Below are 15,584 nucleotides of genomic sequence, written 5' to 3' on the forward strand. Positions count from 1 at the left end.
AGAACTGTCATGTAATAATTTTTTTTTGCAAAAACAATGTCAATAAAAAAGTTGTATTTATCATTTTTATATTTAATTATTATATAAATATTTTTATTGTTGAATATTTCTCATATTTTTATTATGTAAAAATTAAAATAATGTTGTATAATACAAAAAATTAACATAAATCATATATATATATATATATATATATATAAATAATTTTGTATAAGTGTGTAAATATTTTAATTAAATAAGTCTAACCATATATATTGTTTGTTTGTTAATGTATTGATTAAACAAATTATAGTAAACATAAAAAAATACACTGTGCTTTTTATCCAATAGTTAGATGAATATGATGAAACACATTAAAAAACTCATTTCATGCATTCATTAAACTATTATAACAAAATTATTATATAAATTTGAAAACATAATTGATTAAACGAACAAAGTAAGTTTAGCAATACATTTTATATAAATAAGTGTGAGGTCTCAAAAAAAAAAAAAAAAAAAAAAAAAAAAACGTGCACAGTGGAGTCCACGTGGCAGCAGGAGGACGCGCTACCTCAGCAGCGCACATGGAGGGAGCAGCGTCTGACGCACCCACTGACGGACGCCAGGCTGTCGCACGTCCAGATGAGTCAGCAGCATCAGTGGAGCATGGACTGCCAGGCTGTGAACGTGCGTCCGCAGTAGTGGAAGACGCGTGGCAGCACCTCAGTGGTCGACCGTCCGTTATGGGCTGTCAGAGGCGTAGTGGAGTGCGCTGGCTGGCGAGTGCGGACGTGCGCTGGCGGAGTGGAAAGTAAATCTGAGAATTTGAACTTATTCTCCACTCCCCCTTCACGCACCCCTTTCCTTCAGTTTCTGAGACTCAATCCTCTCCTCCTTCTCTCTTCATTCTCTGCACTCTCTCTCTAAGAAACCACCATACATCCCCTCCATTCTATTTTTCCGGCACTGTAGAAGGACGCACGGTGACCAGGACTTCCAGAAGAAACGTTCGATTAAGTGTAACTGGTAAGTCCTTCCCTCTCTTTGACGTTCGTTTTCATGAACGTGAACTCAGTTCTGAGTTCATACGTGCGTCATCCTTGTTAGAAACGTATAGATCTGATTGGTGTCGGGGCTCGTTCATTGTAGCTTGGATTAACGAGCGTCCGCGAGTAGGATCTGTGAGTGGAGAAGTGTCTTTGTGCGTCTGTGGACGTTCGGTCATTTTCCAGGTAAGGGAAGCTTACTTAATTTAACTGTTTTTTATGCATGTTATGTGTGAACGTTCGTTATTTTACTGTATGGGAGTAATGCATGATGAATGATATAAATGATGGTATGAATGTTCGTCATTTCACTGTATGATGTTGCTATGGTTGATTTGCATGACCGTTCGTTATTTTGATTATACGAGGTTGATATGCTTGATATTGTGAACGTTCGTTTTTATGGAATGAAAATGATATGTGATTAAGTTACGTATGATGCATGAGATATTGGATGATATGAGATATATGAAATCTAAGATTTGAGTTGATATGAACGAATGTAATTATGTGATTTTGATGAGAAATGAATCTTCCCTGAAAATTTGTACGTTCGTTCTGGACGGTCATTGACCGTTCGGTTTCCCGTAGCAATGTGTTAGGAATGTTAATTCCTTCATTTGAATGAAACTCTTGTTGAGAACGAGCGTCCTCGTGGTAAAGTGTTATGCTTGAGCGTTCGGCCAAGTACTGTTTGGATCTTCCCTTTTTAATTCCCATTATATTTTACGTTCGTTACTGAGACGGTCTCTGACCGTTCGGTTTTCTTGGTCAATATGATAAAATCCTGTTCTGTTCGAGCGTTCAGTCTGGCACTGTTGAATCTAGTACTTTTGATAAATTTCTCTCTTTTGTACTTGTGTAATTATATGTAACAGTGCATATTTCCGTTCGTAATATCTCTTCAAAAGTCCCTTAGTTTATTTTTTTAAGATCTATAAATCTGAGTTACTGAACGTTCGGTCTTACACCTGACGTTCGTAATGGAAAGTGTTCGGTCTTACACTGAACGTACGCTCAAATTGACGTTCGGTCTTAAACCGAGCGTTCGTTATAAATGAGGCTCGGTCTTATACTGAGCGCTCGCTCGAAATGAGGCTCGGCCTTTGCTGAGCGTTCGTCCTAAATAACGCTCGTTATTATTTGGAGCGCTCGTACTATTTTCCACAAAATAACGTTCGTCCAATGAACAGAGCCATACTTGGCTATTCCCGAAATTAAACTGTAACTCTGTCGTTCGTTCTTTGATCCGAACGAGCGTCTTGTGGTCTCGCTCCTAGCGTTCGTCCTCGGTCTTATTTGGAGGCAGAACGTTCGATCTTCAATGGTTTTCTTATGAATGATGGAAATGATTTTGGAATGATATATGAGATGAAATGAAAGTATGAATGTTGAACGAGCGTTCCGGGGAGGAACGACTCAGAACTTGATTATTGAGATTTGTAAAGTATGAATGTGGTAAGCTTAGCCGGTTGATTCATCCTGATGTTCCGTGAATACTCGTCCTCACGTAGAGGGGGTACTTCATGTGTGGGAACGGCAGGAGGTCCTAGTCCTGGTGGTTATTTGGACAGATAGGACTAACCTCGGGTGGCAGCTGATGAGAGTTCCAGTTACTACATCACCCGGGTGCACGAACACCGAAGCTACACAGATTTCATACAGTCCGGACAGTCAGTCGTGTCGAGTTTTATTTAGTACGTACGTCAAAGTGAGTGGTTATGTAATGAATGCGTGTGTTGAAATATGCATGTATGTTGAATTGTTTACCTGAATTCGTACGTTGATGCATGAGTTAAATTACGTAAGCTTACCCTTTCGTTTTCCTTGTGTTGTCCATTGTCCTTGTACGTCCGTCTTGTCATTGCAATGATCATCCGTGTGGATGTGAGCAGATGGAGACGAGCGTTTGGAAGAGGTGCTGAACGAAGAGAACCTGATTGAAGTTGAAGTGAAGACCGAGCAGTGAGACGTTCGGCCAGAAGTTTTAAGTGTTTATTGAAGTGGTCGTTCGACCACCTTTTTTTTCTTTAGTTCTGTATGTTCGACCGGTATTTTCGTCTGTAAACCGTTCGGTCAATGTCCGTTTACGTTCGGCTTTACTTTGTAATTCTTGTTGTAGACGTGCGGTGTTGCGCGTCCGTCCTTTTGTGTAAAACTGTACTCAAGAACGTTCGTCCTTGAGCGCTCGTTGATTTCTTAAATTTTGTTTTTAGTTGGAAAACTGTATTGAATTATTATGGCTTAATTACCTACTTAGTCCCCATGTTCGGAGGTAATTTGCTGTTTAGTACCCGGTTTTAAAAATGTAGGCATTTGATACCTATGTTTTGAAATTTGTATCAATTGAATCCTACCCACTTAACGCCGTTATAAATCTAACGTTTTTCTGACTGTGTATGTGATTTGTGGACGAGCGTTTGTGGACGAGCGACGAGGACGCTCGTCCAGCGAAGAGGACGCTCGTCCAGCGAGGCAGAAGAGGACGCTCGTCCAGCGAAGCGAACGCCCAGTCAGGCAGAAGAGGACGCTCGTCCAGCGAAGCGAACGCCCAGTCAGGCAGAAGAGGACGCTCGTCCAACGAAGCGAACGCTCGTCCATAACCGCTCGTCCACAAATCACATACACAGTCAGAAAAAACGTTAGATTTATAACGGCGTTAAGTGGGTAGGATTCAATTGATACAAATTTCAAAACATAGGTATCAAATGCCTACATTTTTAAAACCGGGTACTAAACAGCAAATTACCTCTGAACATGGGGACTAAGTAGGTAATTAAGCCAATTATTATTAAATGTGATTTTCTGATTTTATGGTTTAATACTGTATTTTTGGGATGTCACAATAAGTCTTTTACACATTTAGGACAACTTTAATCATATATATTAAAAAAATATTTTGACACACAAATTAAACAAATATATTACATAGACAAACAATATAAAAACTTACAAATTAAAATAAAACAAGGATTTAAAATTATAAATCATCCATAAGCAAGTTTATTATTATATTAAATAATATTTTAACAACATTTTTTATCAATATTAAATATTAAGAATTCAAGTATTTAAAATAGTTTGGAGAGCCTATCATAATAATATTTAAAATATATTATTTTTTGTCTAAATAAGTATATTAATTTATTCAGTTCATTAACTATTTCCTTTTGTTTTTCATTTCATTTGTGTAATTTATAAAAGTTATTTCATAAGTGTTTATGGTTTGTTATCATCGCTCAAAATAAAGGTTTGTAAATATATTTGATCTAAGGTTAAACTTATAATATTGTATAATATTAATTTAGTTACGTTATTTTATATTTATATTAGTATATTAATTTATATATGTATGGAGTTTTTTTAAGTTTTAGGCGGCCTTCGCCCAATTATCTTTTATTTTTAAAAAATTAATATATAAATAAAATAATCCTTTTTTTTAACTTTAATGTGTTTAGTCCCTTCAAGTATTGTCAGGTCTGTGAAAAAAAAAAAAAAAAAACGTGCGCTAGTGGAGTTCACGTGGCAACTGCAGAACGAGCCACATCAGCTGCGTACGCGGAGACAGCAGCGCCTGTCAGATGCCAGGCTGTGAACGTGCGTCCGGCGGTAGTGGATTACACGTGTCCAGCTCAGAGTGGACGACCGTCCGGAATGGCCGACAGGAGCGCTTAGTGCGCCGCAGAGTGGGGACGTGCGCCGTCCTGGGAAAGTGGATGCCAAACTGGACGTGCGCTGGACGGGAGTGGAAACAAATCTGAGATTTGAACTCATTCCCCCACTCCCTCTGCGCGCACCTCCCCTGCCAAATTTCCAAGAATTTTCTCTTCCTTCTCTCTTCACTCTCTGCGCCTTCTCTCTAAGGAAAACCACCCCCTTTTCATCTCCTCCGACCAGTATTCCAGCACCGTAGAAGGACGCACGACGTCAAGGGCTTCCAGGGGAAACGATCGTTTGGAGAAACTGAACTGGTAAGTTCGTCCTTCCCCTCTGTCGTTCGTCTTACTGGTATGCAAAACCAGTTGTGCGTTCATACGTTGATCACCATTCTTAAAAATAGGTGGATCTGATGGTGTCTGGGGTCTTTTTGTGTAGTTCGGTCTAACGAGCGTACGGTAGGAGAATCTGTGGTTAAAGAGTTGCGTCTCTACGTCTGTGAACGTTAGGTCATTTTCCAGGTAAGGGGAGCTTATTTAATTTAATTCATGTGGTGTGCTTTGTATGAACGTTCGTTTTTTTTTTACGGTATGAGTAAAATGCATGATATTTGATTTACTGAACTGTATGAACGTTCGTTAATTTACTGCATGAAATTAATGCATGATGTATGATATGTATGAATTGTATGAACGTTCGTTTTTTTGGTGAAATGAGATATATGAGTTTACATGATATGGATTGTATAAAATGTGGAAGTTGATGTTGATATGAACGTATGGAACTATGAGAATTGCATGTTGAGATTGAACTGGAATGTAAATAAATTGAAAAAGAGTTTCCCTTCATATTGAACGTTCGTGCTGAAAGGTCTTTGACCGTTCGGTCTCCCTTTTTAATAGTCAAGAATGGGATTCGTTCATTTGGATCGATCCCTGGTCGAGGACGAGCGTCCTCATGTAAAAATGCTTTGTTTGAGCGTTCGGTCAAGTACTGTGTTTGGTATTCTTTGATAAAATCCCTTCTGTTGTATGCACATATGTAATAGTGTATTTTACCGTTCGTAAAAACTTCTTCGAAATCAAAGTCTATTATTTTAAGGCTACTAGCGTTCGGTTTCACGCTGAGCGTTCGTCCTGGTGCTCGGTCTACCACTGAGCGTTCGTCCTAATCTTATACTGAACGTTCGTTCTGTTTGGTGTTCGTTTCATAATGAGTGCTCGCTCAAAATGGTGTTCGGTCTTATACCGAACGCTCGCTCAAATTGGGGCTCGGTCTCACACTGAGCGTTCGTCCAAATGATGCTCGGTTTTGAACTGAGCGTTCGTCCAAATGGTGCTCAGTTTTGAAATTGGCGTTCGTTCTAAAATGGGGCTCGGTCTTATACTGAGCGCTCGTTCTGTTCGGTGTTCGGTTTTATGCAAATAGCGTACGTCCAACTTCGGATTTGCCATTTTAGGTCATTTATTTAAAATTCACGAGCGTCAGTTCATTTAACTGATTCTCAAGGTAATAACGTTCGTCCAATGAACAGTAAAATATGTATTCCCGTACGTCATTGAAATTATGCCGTTCGTACTTTAATTCGAACGAGCGTCTTTTGGTCTCGCTCATAGCGTTCGTCTTTTAGTCTCGCACACAGCGTTCGTCTTTTGGTCTCGCGTTCGTTTTTGATGGTCTCCCTCTAAATGATGAAAATGACTACAAAATGATGAATAGTGAATGTTGATGAATATATGAAAGGAAATGGAATTTGTGAATTTTGAACGAGCGTTCCAGGGAGGAACGACTCTTGAATGTTTATGAGAATGGTAAAGTATGAATGTGGACAACTTAGCAGGCGGTTCATCCTGATATTCCGTGAGTGTTCGTTCTCACATAGAGAGGACACGTCATGCGTGGGAATGGCAGGAGGTCCCAGTCCTAGACTGTACTTAGGACGGAACGGACTAGCCTCGGGTGGCAGCTGATGAGAATGCCAGTTACCACACCACCCGGGTGCACGAACGTCGTAGCTACACAATTCATACAGTCCGGACGGTCGGTCTAGTAATAGGCATGTTATGTTACGTACGTTGAATTATGCTTGTATGATGAATTGTTTGTATGAAATTGTATGTGAATGCATGAATTAAATTACGTAAGCTTACCCTTCGTTTTTCCTTGTGTTGTCCCGTTTTGTACGTCCGTCTTGTCATTGCAATGATCATCCATGTGGATGTGAGCAGAAGGAGACGAGCGTTTGGAAGAGGCACTGAACGAAGAGAATCTGGTGGACGTTGAAGTGAAGACTGAATAGTGAGACGCTCGGATGATGGTGTGGTGTTGATTTGAGTGGTCGTTCGACCAACTCTTGTTTTTTATTTTTAAGTTACGATCGTTCGGTATTTCCTTTGTAAACCGTTCGGTCTGGTTTCATGTACGTTCGGTTTTTAGTTTGTAATTGTGGACGTACGGTTTTGTGCGTTCGTCCTTATTATTGTAAACTGTATTCAAGGACGTTCGTCCTTGAACGTTCGCTCATTTAGTAAAAACTGTGCTGAATTATTATTTAAGTGATTTTTCAATTATATGGTTTTATTACTGTATTTTTGGGATGTCACAATAGTGGTATCAGAGCAGTTTTATTCTTTTAAGGACATTGTAGGTTGTTATCATCGCTCAAAATAAAGGTTTGTAAATATATTTGATCTAAGGTTAAACTTATAATATTGTATAATATTAATTTAGTTACGTTATTTTATATTTATATTAGTATATTAATTTATATATGTATGGAGTTTTTTTTAAGCTTTAGGCGGCCTTCGCCCAATTATCTTTTATTTTTAAAAAATTAATATATAAATAAAATAATCCTTTTTTTTAACTTTAATGTATTTAGTCCCTTCAAGTATATTTATAAAAGAAAATTTTGTCAACCCAACTATAATACACATATATATATATATATATATATATATATAATATCAAATAGTTTTAAATTAATATAAATTTGTATAAAAACAATTAAAAATAAATGGGCTGAATTAAAATTACTAAAGAAGTAACAAAACCTGGATTATATATTTCATACGTACGTTATTGCTTAAAGTTTTAATTAATTAATCAAAGAAAAATATTATTTTATTTAATTCTATATAGAATACTTAATCAAAGCGGGTGCATTGCGTGACACTATCAAGTGACTTACATATCCCTTCCTAACCCATTGAAGGAGGTTCAGTCTCAAAGATTTCAAGAAAGAGATTCCTAAAACCCTAATCTTCCAAAACCCTACCATCTCTCATGGCGTCGTCGTTAATTCGCCTCCGCCGAACCCTCAGAGCACTATCCGGCGTCACCCAGTCCGTTTCCGCCACGCATGCGCCATCGTTTTCCGCCCCTATCAGGTGCGCCGTTTCATGGAATTGCCACTCTCTGAAGGGGGTGGTTCAGTCCCGTTCTTTCAGATCATCTTCAACTTCTCTCCTCTCTGTTAGATCCTCGCAGAGCAACATCCCCGAAGAGATAGGTCCCGATACCATTCTCTTCGAGGGCTGCGACTACAACCACTGGCTCTTCGTCATGGACTTCCCCAGGGACAACAAATCCCCTCCCGAAGAAATGGTTCGTGTTTACGAGGAAACTTGTGCCAAAGGCCTCAACATCAGGTTTCTCCCGTCATGTCTTGTACCACTATTCCTATCACAATGTTTTGATTATTGTCCTCGTCCTCATAGTCCTGAAACAGGTTATATTGTGAAAAAATATCGAGGAGGGCCAGTAACACACTCTATTATTAACCTAAATTTATTGATAACCACGAAATCATGAGTGAAGTTCGTTGATTAAAAATTAGAAGCCCCATGACATGCTGTGGTTTTTAATTCATTTTTAGTTGAGAGCGTGTTGGATACTGTGTGGATCTGTTCGTAGTGGTCTTTACTTAAATATGTGTTTTTTTAGTGTGGAAGAAGCGAAGCAGAAGATATATGCGTGCAGCACAACAACTTACACAGGCTTTCAGGCAGTCATGACCGAAGAAGAGTCTAAAAAATTTGAAGGTATTTGTTCCCGTTTCCCACTCTCGAATTCCATCTTACTGTCGAGAAGATAGAATTTTATGTTTGATTTGTTGCATCTGAACAGGTCTTCCTGGAGTCATCTTTGTGCTACCCGATTCCTATATTGATCCAATGAACAAGCAGTACGGGGGTATGATTCTTTTTTTTCTTTTCAGAAGATCTCTCCATGCTTAAGAAGTTGATTGGATGTCTTCATTTCTTGTTCAATTTCAGTATTAGTTGTATCATGTGACTTCAATAGTTTGCTACCTTTTTGATTGCAACGCATGTTTTCGTGGTTGATAAATAGGAGATCAGTACATTAATGGAACCATTATCCCCCGACCTCCACCAGTACAGTATGGGAGAAATCAGGGAAGACGAGACCGGAATAGGAGTCCTGGTCAGTACAACCGACAAGAGAATCCAGTGACAAGCTCCCAAGGGAATCCGTCTTACGGTGCTCAGGAGTCCATGCCAAGGGATGGAAGAAACTATGCGCCTCCACAAAATTATCCACCCCCACATAACTATGGTCAAGCATCACCACAGCAGTATCCGCCTCGACAGAACTATGGCCAAGCATCACAAAACTATCCACCCCAACAGAACTTTGGCCAAGCATCACAAAACTATCCACCCCAACAGAACTTTGGCCAAGCATCACAAAACTATCCATCCCAACAGAACTTTGGCCAAGCATCACAAAACTATCCATCCCAACAGAACTTTGGCCCAGCATCACAAAGTTATCCACCCCAACAGAATTATGGCCAAGCATCTCAGAATTATTCACCAGAACAGAAATATGGTCAGACATCACAGAACTATCCTCCCCAACAAAGTTATGGCCAAGCATCTCAGAATTATCCACCACAACAGAAATATGGCCAGACATCACAAAACTATCCTCCCCAACAAAATCATGGCCAAGCATCACCCAATTTACCCCCACAACAGAACTATGGTCAGGCATCACCTGATTTTCCACCCCAACAGAACTATAGTCAGGGGTTGCAAAATTATCCACCCCAACAGAACTATGATCTGGCATCGCAAAATTATACCCCCAACTGACCTTTGATCAAGCACCGCAGAATTATCCACAATATGCTCAGCAGCAGGGCTTTGGACCTCCAGGAGGACAAGGGGAAAGGAGTTATATGCCACAGCAGAACATTGGACGACCGGGACAAGGAGAAAGAAGAGATCCTGTGCCTAGGCATGGTACTTCAGATGTCAGGGGTGACACTTTTGTACCGTCATATACGATGAATTTCAAGCCAACATACATGGAGGAATTTGAACAGGCTAAGCAGGAAACTCATCCTGCCAAAGAACGGACAGGGTCTCAACATCCACCTTCTGGCCCAGACAATTTTACCGGACAGGTATTCTACTGACCCAAAATTGAGTATATTCAAGTTTCTGTTTATTGGTCAAATTAGTCAGAATAGAGATAAAAATTGATGCTAATATTTAGTTCAAAAAATTTTCTTGCGGGAAACTGTATTCATTGAGGCTAGATCTTACGTATTCTTTTCTGTTGGAAAAATTATCAACTTTGTCTCGATCAATACTAAAGGTAGTTTTTGTATTTTTCTTTTTTTTTTTCTGCAGGGAAGATATTGAGAGTAGTCTGAGGCATGTGGGCGGCTTGTATTAAAGTACTAATCACATTCTAAGCTGATTTGCATGTCCTTTCCCTTTGGTGGAATATTGATTCATTGAGCTGTGGGTGTGTATCGATTAATTTAGTTCATGCACTGTTGTGACAAAGTTGAATGTGGTATGTAAGTTAGTACTGGCTACCTTGTTTTTTTGAACATGGTTGAACTGAGAATTTCACGTGGTGCTTTGCTCTCTTACTCCTCTTTCCGTTCTCGTTGTAACGAATGGAACAAAAAATAATTGTGAATTTGCTGTTTCATGTGGCAAATTGGTCAGTTTCCATGGCCAGCCTAGTGCATAGCTCACAGCCAGCAGCCATGTCTCTTACTCTTTTGGCATATATTAAGTTTTGGAAGATCTACTTCTTCAAATGATAGTAGTTAGTGAGAAGTGCTGTTGAAGTCAATAAGAAAAGGATCAGGTAAAAGGGTTCTTGTGCTAGTGACCGAGAATTTCGTAGGCATAACAACATTTTCGAAATGTCCATGGCTTATGTTAACCGTAAATGTTGAGGTTCCCATGGAAAATCAGTCTTTTATTATAAGTTGAAATGAAATGGATATATGAACTCTCACCACGTACAATCCTGTAGCCTAAAACTTCTTTACACGAAGAACAATAAATATTATATTTTAAATCAATTTTAGTAACACAAATCACTCTTAAATGTTTTAAATGTTTTATTGAAGATTAAGAAAATCGATTAATTGACAAAAAAGTATTGAGACTGTTGGTAACACACTCGATATGGTTTTACCAAAACATAAAAATTTGGCTGCAACATTATGAAAAGGTAGGGGTAGTAGTATATTTTCTTAATCGGCAAAGGAATTTTATTTACAAGGTACTAGTTATATCACACCAAATATAAACAAAAATCCTTCTGAAGATTAATGCCATTGGTATCACAAAGGTCTTGAGTGATTGTTCGGCTGAGAAACTTGATGAAACTTATACATAATCGTATATTAGACAGTGTAAAAGATATATCCAAACACATGAAACAAAGTAATATAGTTTCAGTCCAAAAGATAAATATAATTTCATCAAAAGTTATTTCTTTCAAAAAATCAATAATGTCAGAACGATTATCCTCCAGCACAGAGATCGAAAATATGTAACATAAGTATAGATATTTAATGAAAACATAAACGAAATAAAATACAAAAACAAAAGTATGTAACATAAGTATAGATATTTAATAAAAACGTAAAAATAAATAAAAATATAAACAGCAAAATAAATAAAAATAAAAACATAAAAATAAATAAAAATAAAAACATAAAAATAAATAAAAATAAAAACATAAAAATAAATAAAAATAAAAACATAAAAATAAAAACATAAACAATAAATAAAAACAAAAACATAAACAATAAATAAAAATAAAACTCTGGTTGAGGACGAGCGTCCTCGGCTAAAATACTTTGCCTGTGCGTTCGTTACTGAACGGTCCTTGACCGTTCGGTTTTCTTGATGAAAATAGTTGAAGTGGGATTCCTTCATTTGGTTAGATCCCTTGATGCGGACGAGCAACACACTTTACTGCTGAAAATGTAGAAAGTGTATTGGATGAAATTCGACCGTATCTCATTGCAGATGGTGGAAATGTGGCTTTACATGAAATTGATGGCAATGTTGTGCGGTTGAAGCTACAGGGAGCATGTGGTTCGTGTCCAAGCTCTGTTACAACAATGAAATTGGGCATTGAGCGTCGACTGATGGAGAAGATCCCTGAAATAGTGGCGGTTGAACCGATAGCTGATGAAGAAACTGGTCTTGAACTAAATGAAGAAAACATAGAGAAGGTTAGTTCTGTGTTCTATCAAGATGATATATATACTTCGCTGGTTCTTCTGGATTATTCATATTTGAAATAAACTTTTTGTAGTTTTGTTGAGAAAACTGGTAGAATGTTTTTTTCTCTCTCAAATGGTATCGCACAAGTACAGATGTTCACATGCACCAAGGGACTTGAGAGGGAAACAGTATATCTAGAGGATATGAATATGCAAATAGTGATTGAGTGGGACTTAAATGTATATTTTTTTTATGTTTCTTGGGATTTCTTTGAAACAATCTAGCGGATATACGAATATATCTGACAAAAAATAATTGAATGATAAATATTGGTAACTTTTGTATATTACATTGTAATCAAGTTAGTTGATGGAAGTCATCTGTGGAATTCAAACAATTTGGGAAAAGGCTAAACATTTTTCGTGAAGAATGCTTTTGTTATTTGTGGGTAAGTTTAGTAATAATTTACACACATTAAGACCCTCCCGTGATTCCCATTAATATGATACAAAATCTGTTGCACATTGAAGTCTTTACCTCATATGTTGCTCAGTTCTGTACACTGTCTATTTGATGGAAAGAGACTTCTGTTTAACTACTAGCTGTTATAATGAGGTTTAGGCCTCAATATCAAGCTCTGCATTTCAGTATAAGAAAGATGCTTTATCCTGCTAGGCTGTTAAACTGTATATGTTGGGCTTTTGCACCAAAGTAGGCAAATATGCCTTCTTTATTACCAAAATAGGCAAAATTTGACCGAAAGTGAAGTCGTGGGGGGCCAAAACGACTTCAAAAGAAGAAGTCGTGCCCCCCCTGCACGACTTCACACTGTTCATAGGTACAGTGTTGAAGTCGTGCATCCCAAAAACGACTTCTGGATCCTGTAATCGATTACATTGATTTGGTAATCGATTACAGAGTGTTGAAACTTTCTGAAAGAATCGCGCGCCCGGGCGCGGACAATCTGTATGTGGACGAGCGTTCACTGAAAATGGACGAGCGTCCACTTCTCCTGCCGAGCGTCCACTGAGCGCATCTCGACGAGCGTCCTCTTAGCTAGATGGACGAACGTCCTCTTAGCTTTCTGGACGAGCGTTCTCTCTGCCTGGCTGGACGAGCGTCCTCTTCTGCCTGGCTGGACGAGCGTCCTATTCTGCCTGGACGAGCGTCCGCTTCTGCCTGGACGAGCGTCTCTTCCGCCTTGCACCAAAAGTGGACGCTCGGCAGGAGAAGTGGACGCTCGTCCATTTGCATTGAACGCTCGTCCATTTTCAGTCTTGCAGGGGTCAGGATTTCAACATTGTGTAATCGATTACCAAAAAATGGTAACCGATTACAGGACCCAGAAGTCGTTTTAGGGGTGCACGACTTCAACACTGTTGCTATGAACAGTGTGAAGTCGTGCAGGAGGGGCACGACTTCTTCATTTGAAGTCGTTTGGGCCCCTCACGACTTCCCCATTTTCGTAATATGGTTTGAATTTGCCCATTTTGGTAATATTAGAGGCATATTTGCCTACTTTGGTGCAAAAGCCGTATATGTTGTTTTTCATATGTTATATGCATAGGATTGTGTTTATTGAGACTGGTCTAAGATCATAGTATATTTGTCAATAGATGGTAAGAAATGGTTCAAACACTGGACTTTATTCTATCTTTTTAAGTTTCTATATCAAGCAAGACCTGTTCAGTTATTGTATAAATGACTAATATAATTTCTGTAACATTAGTATGAAGTGAAAATCTTAATGTTATATAAACTGGTTCAGGTTCTTGAGGAAATAAGGCCCTACTTGGTCGGGGCTGCTGATGGAACTCTTGAGCTGGTGGCTATTGATGAGCCAATAGTAAAGATCAGAATCACAGGCCCCGCTGCTAGTGTCATGACTGTGCGTGTAGCTGTTACACAGAAGTTGTGAGAAAAAATACCTGCCATAGCAGCTGTTCAGCTTTTATGATACTTTATTTCGAAAGAATAGAACTATCATGGCATTCTTGTAATTTTTCATGTACAACAGTAATTGAAATAAAGTGTTACATGTTATGAATAGTTATAATATATGCTGTCAAATGATTCTTTTTATTTTTTATGAAAATCGTCAGTCACACGCTTTTACAATGGATGAGGGTTCTGCTATTGTAGGTTTTTGCACCAAACTAGGCAAATATGCCCTCTTTATTACCAAAATGGGCAAATTTTGACCCAAAGTGAAGTCGTGAGGGCCAAAACGACTTCAATTGAAGAAGTCGTGTCCCCCCTGCACGACTTCACCCTGTTCATTTAACCAGGATTGAAGTCGTGCACCCCAAAAACGACTTTAGGGTATGGTAATCGATTACCACATGTTGTAATCGATTACCATACCGTTTTTAATAATTGGGGATGAAAATGGGGTTTCTGGGTTTCTGGAAAATCTGGTGGGATTCTGCAAAATTCTGCAGAAACGAGCGTACGTCGGAACAGTGCTCGACCAAATCGTGGTCGGCAAAATATAGGTGATGTAAATGGAGCGTGCGTACAAATAGTGGTAGGCCAAGTGAGCGTTCGGTTTTGTATTCTCATGTAACGAGCGGTAGTATTCTTCCTTGAATAAAAGTTAGTAACATATTAGACGTTCGTCCAAGCAGTATTCAAGTGAATTGGTGATTTAGGCGTTCGTCCTTAATTTAGTATTCTCATGAAGCAATCTCGAGCGTTCGGTCATGGTAGATTAATGATTGTGAGCGTTCGTCCTAATTTGGTAGTCTCGGCTGGTGAACCTGAGCGTTCGGTCTTAAATTGGTAGGTTTCAATCTTGAGCTTTCGGTCTTCGTGAAACAGTGATCGTAGGCGTTCGTCTTTAAATTGGTATTCTCAGAGAGTGATCTTTAGCGTTCGGTCTTGGTTCTGTATTAGTAATTGTAGGCGTTCGGTCTTAAGTTGGTGTTCTTAGGCTTCAATCTTGAGCGTTCGGTTTTGGTGTAATAGTGATTATAAGCGTTCGTCCTAATTTGGTATTCTCGGATAATGATCCCGAGCGTTCGGTCAATCTTGAGTGTTCGGTTTCAATCTTGAGCGTTCAGTCTTTGTGACTTAGTGATTGTTTAATTGTGTTGGGGCTGCTCGACTTCTCTTATTGAAGTCGTGAACCCCCCCTACGATTTCAATTTTTTTTTATATTTTTTTATTAAAAACGGTATGGTAATCGATTACAACATGTGGTAATCGATTACCATACCCTAAAGTCGTTTGTGGGGTGCACGACTTCAACCCTGGTCAAATGAACAGGGTGAAGTCGTGCAGGGGGGCACGACTTCTTCAATTGAAGTCGTTTGGGTCCCCCCACGACTTCCCCATTTTCGTAATTTTGGTTGAATTTGCCCATTTCGGTAATATTAAAGGCAAA

General features: G+C 38.8%; 2 protein-coding genes and 1 long non-coding RNA gene across 4 annotated transcripts; all 3 read left to right on the top strand.

The window, feature by feature from the left end:
* The first annotated feature begins 652 nt into the window (after positions 1 to 652).
* On the top strand, positions 653 to 7,246 carry LOC148191262 (uncharacterized). Of its 2 annotated transcripts, none has more exons than XR_015783119.1 (3): positions 653 to 1,008; positions 1,132 to 1,214; positions 2,924 to 3,839. It is a non-coding gene; the product is annotated as an uncharacterized LOC148191262 (long non-coding RNA). The 2 variants fall into 2 exon arrangements; XR_015783118.1 differs by lacking the exon at positions 2,924 to 3,839 and adding an exon at positions 6,914 to 7,246 and having other exon boundaries at positions 666 to 1,008.
* Positions 7,247 to 7,881: 635 nt separating this feature from the next.
* On the top strand, positions 7,882 to 10,554 carry LOC148191263 (uncharacterized). Its single transcript, XM_088102589.1, has 6 exons — positions 7,882 to 8,335; positions 8,631 to 8,728; positions 8,814 to 8,879; positions 9,039 to 9,768; positions 9,807 to 10,119; positions 10,349 to 10,554. The coding sequence occupies exons 1-6, from the start codon at positions 7,971 to 7,973 to the stop codon at positions 10,358 to 10,360; spliced, it is 1,584 nt and encodes a 527-aa protein (XP_087958715.1). The 5' UTR covers positions 7,882 to 7,970; the 3' UTR covers positions 10,361 to 10,554.
* Positions 10,555 to 11,930: 1,376 nt separating this feature from the next.
* Positions 11,931 to 14,317, top strand: LOC148191264 (nifU-like protein 2, chloroplastic). The gene is made up of 2 exons (XM_088101653.1): positions 11,931 to 12,207; positions 13,968 to 14,317. Exons 1-2 carry the CDS (start codon positions 12,094 to 12,096, stop codon positions 14,115 to 14,117), a joined length of 264 nt encoding a protein of 87 aa, XP_087957779.1. The 5' UTR covers positions 11,931 to 12,093; the 3' UTR covers positions 14,118 to 14,317.
* The last annotated feature ends 1,267 nt before the right edge of the window (positions 14,318 to 15,584 follow it).

The sequence above is a fragment of the Vigna umbellata genome, chromosome 11 (genome assembly GCF_029865625.1).
Source record: "Vigna umbellata cultivar VRB3 chromosome 11, Vumbellata_1.0, whole genome shotgun sequence".
NCBI lineage: Eukaryota > Viridiplantae > Streptophyta > Magnoliopsida > Fabales > Fabaceae > Vigna > Vigna umbellata.

Bases quoted from the DNA above. Each gene is read 5' to 3' on its own strand.
- LOC148191263 (XM_088102589.1), top strand. From the start codon at position 7,971: ATGGCGTCGTCGTTAATTCGCCTCCGCCGAACCCTCAGAGCACTATCC. The intron at 8,729-8,813 runs GTATTTGTTCCC...GCATCTGAACAG, and splicing joins AGAGTCTAAAAAATTTGAAG to GTCTTCCTGGAGTCATCTTT. The intron at 9,769-9,806 runs CTATGATCTGGC...CCCCCAACTGAC, and splicing joins AATTATCCACCCCAACAGAA to CTTTGATCAAGCACCGCAGA.
- LOC148191264 (XM_088101653.1), top strand. From the start codon at position 12,094: ATGAAATTGGGCATTGAGCGTCGACTGATGGAGAAGATCCCTGAAATA. The intron at 12,208-13,967 runs GTTAGTTCTGTG...AAACTGGTTCAG, and splicing joins ATGAAGAAAACATAGAGAAG to GTTCTTGAGGAAATAAGGCC.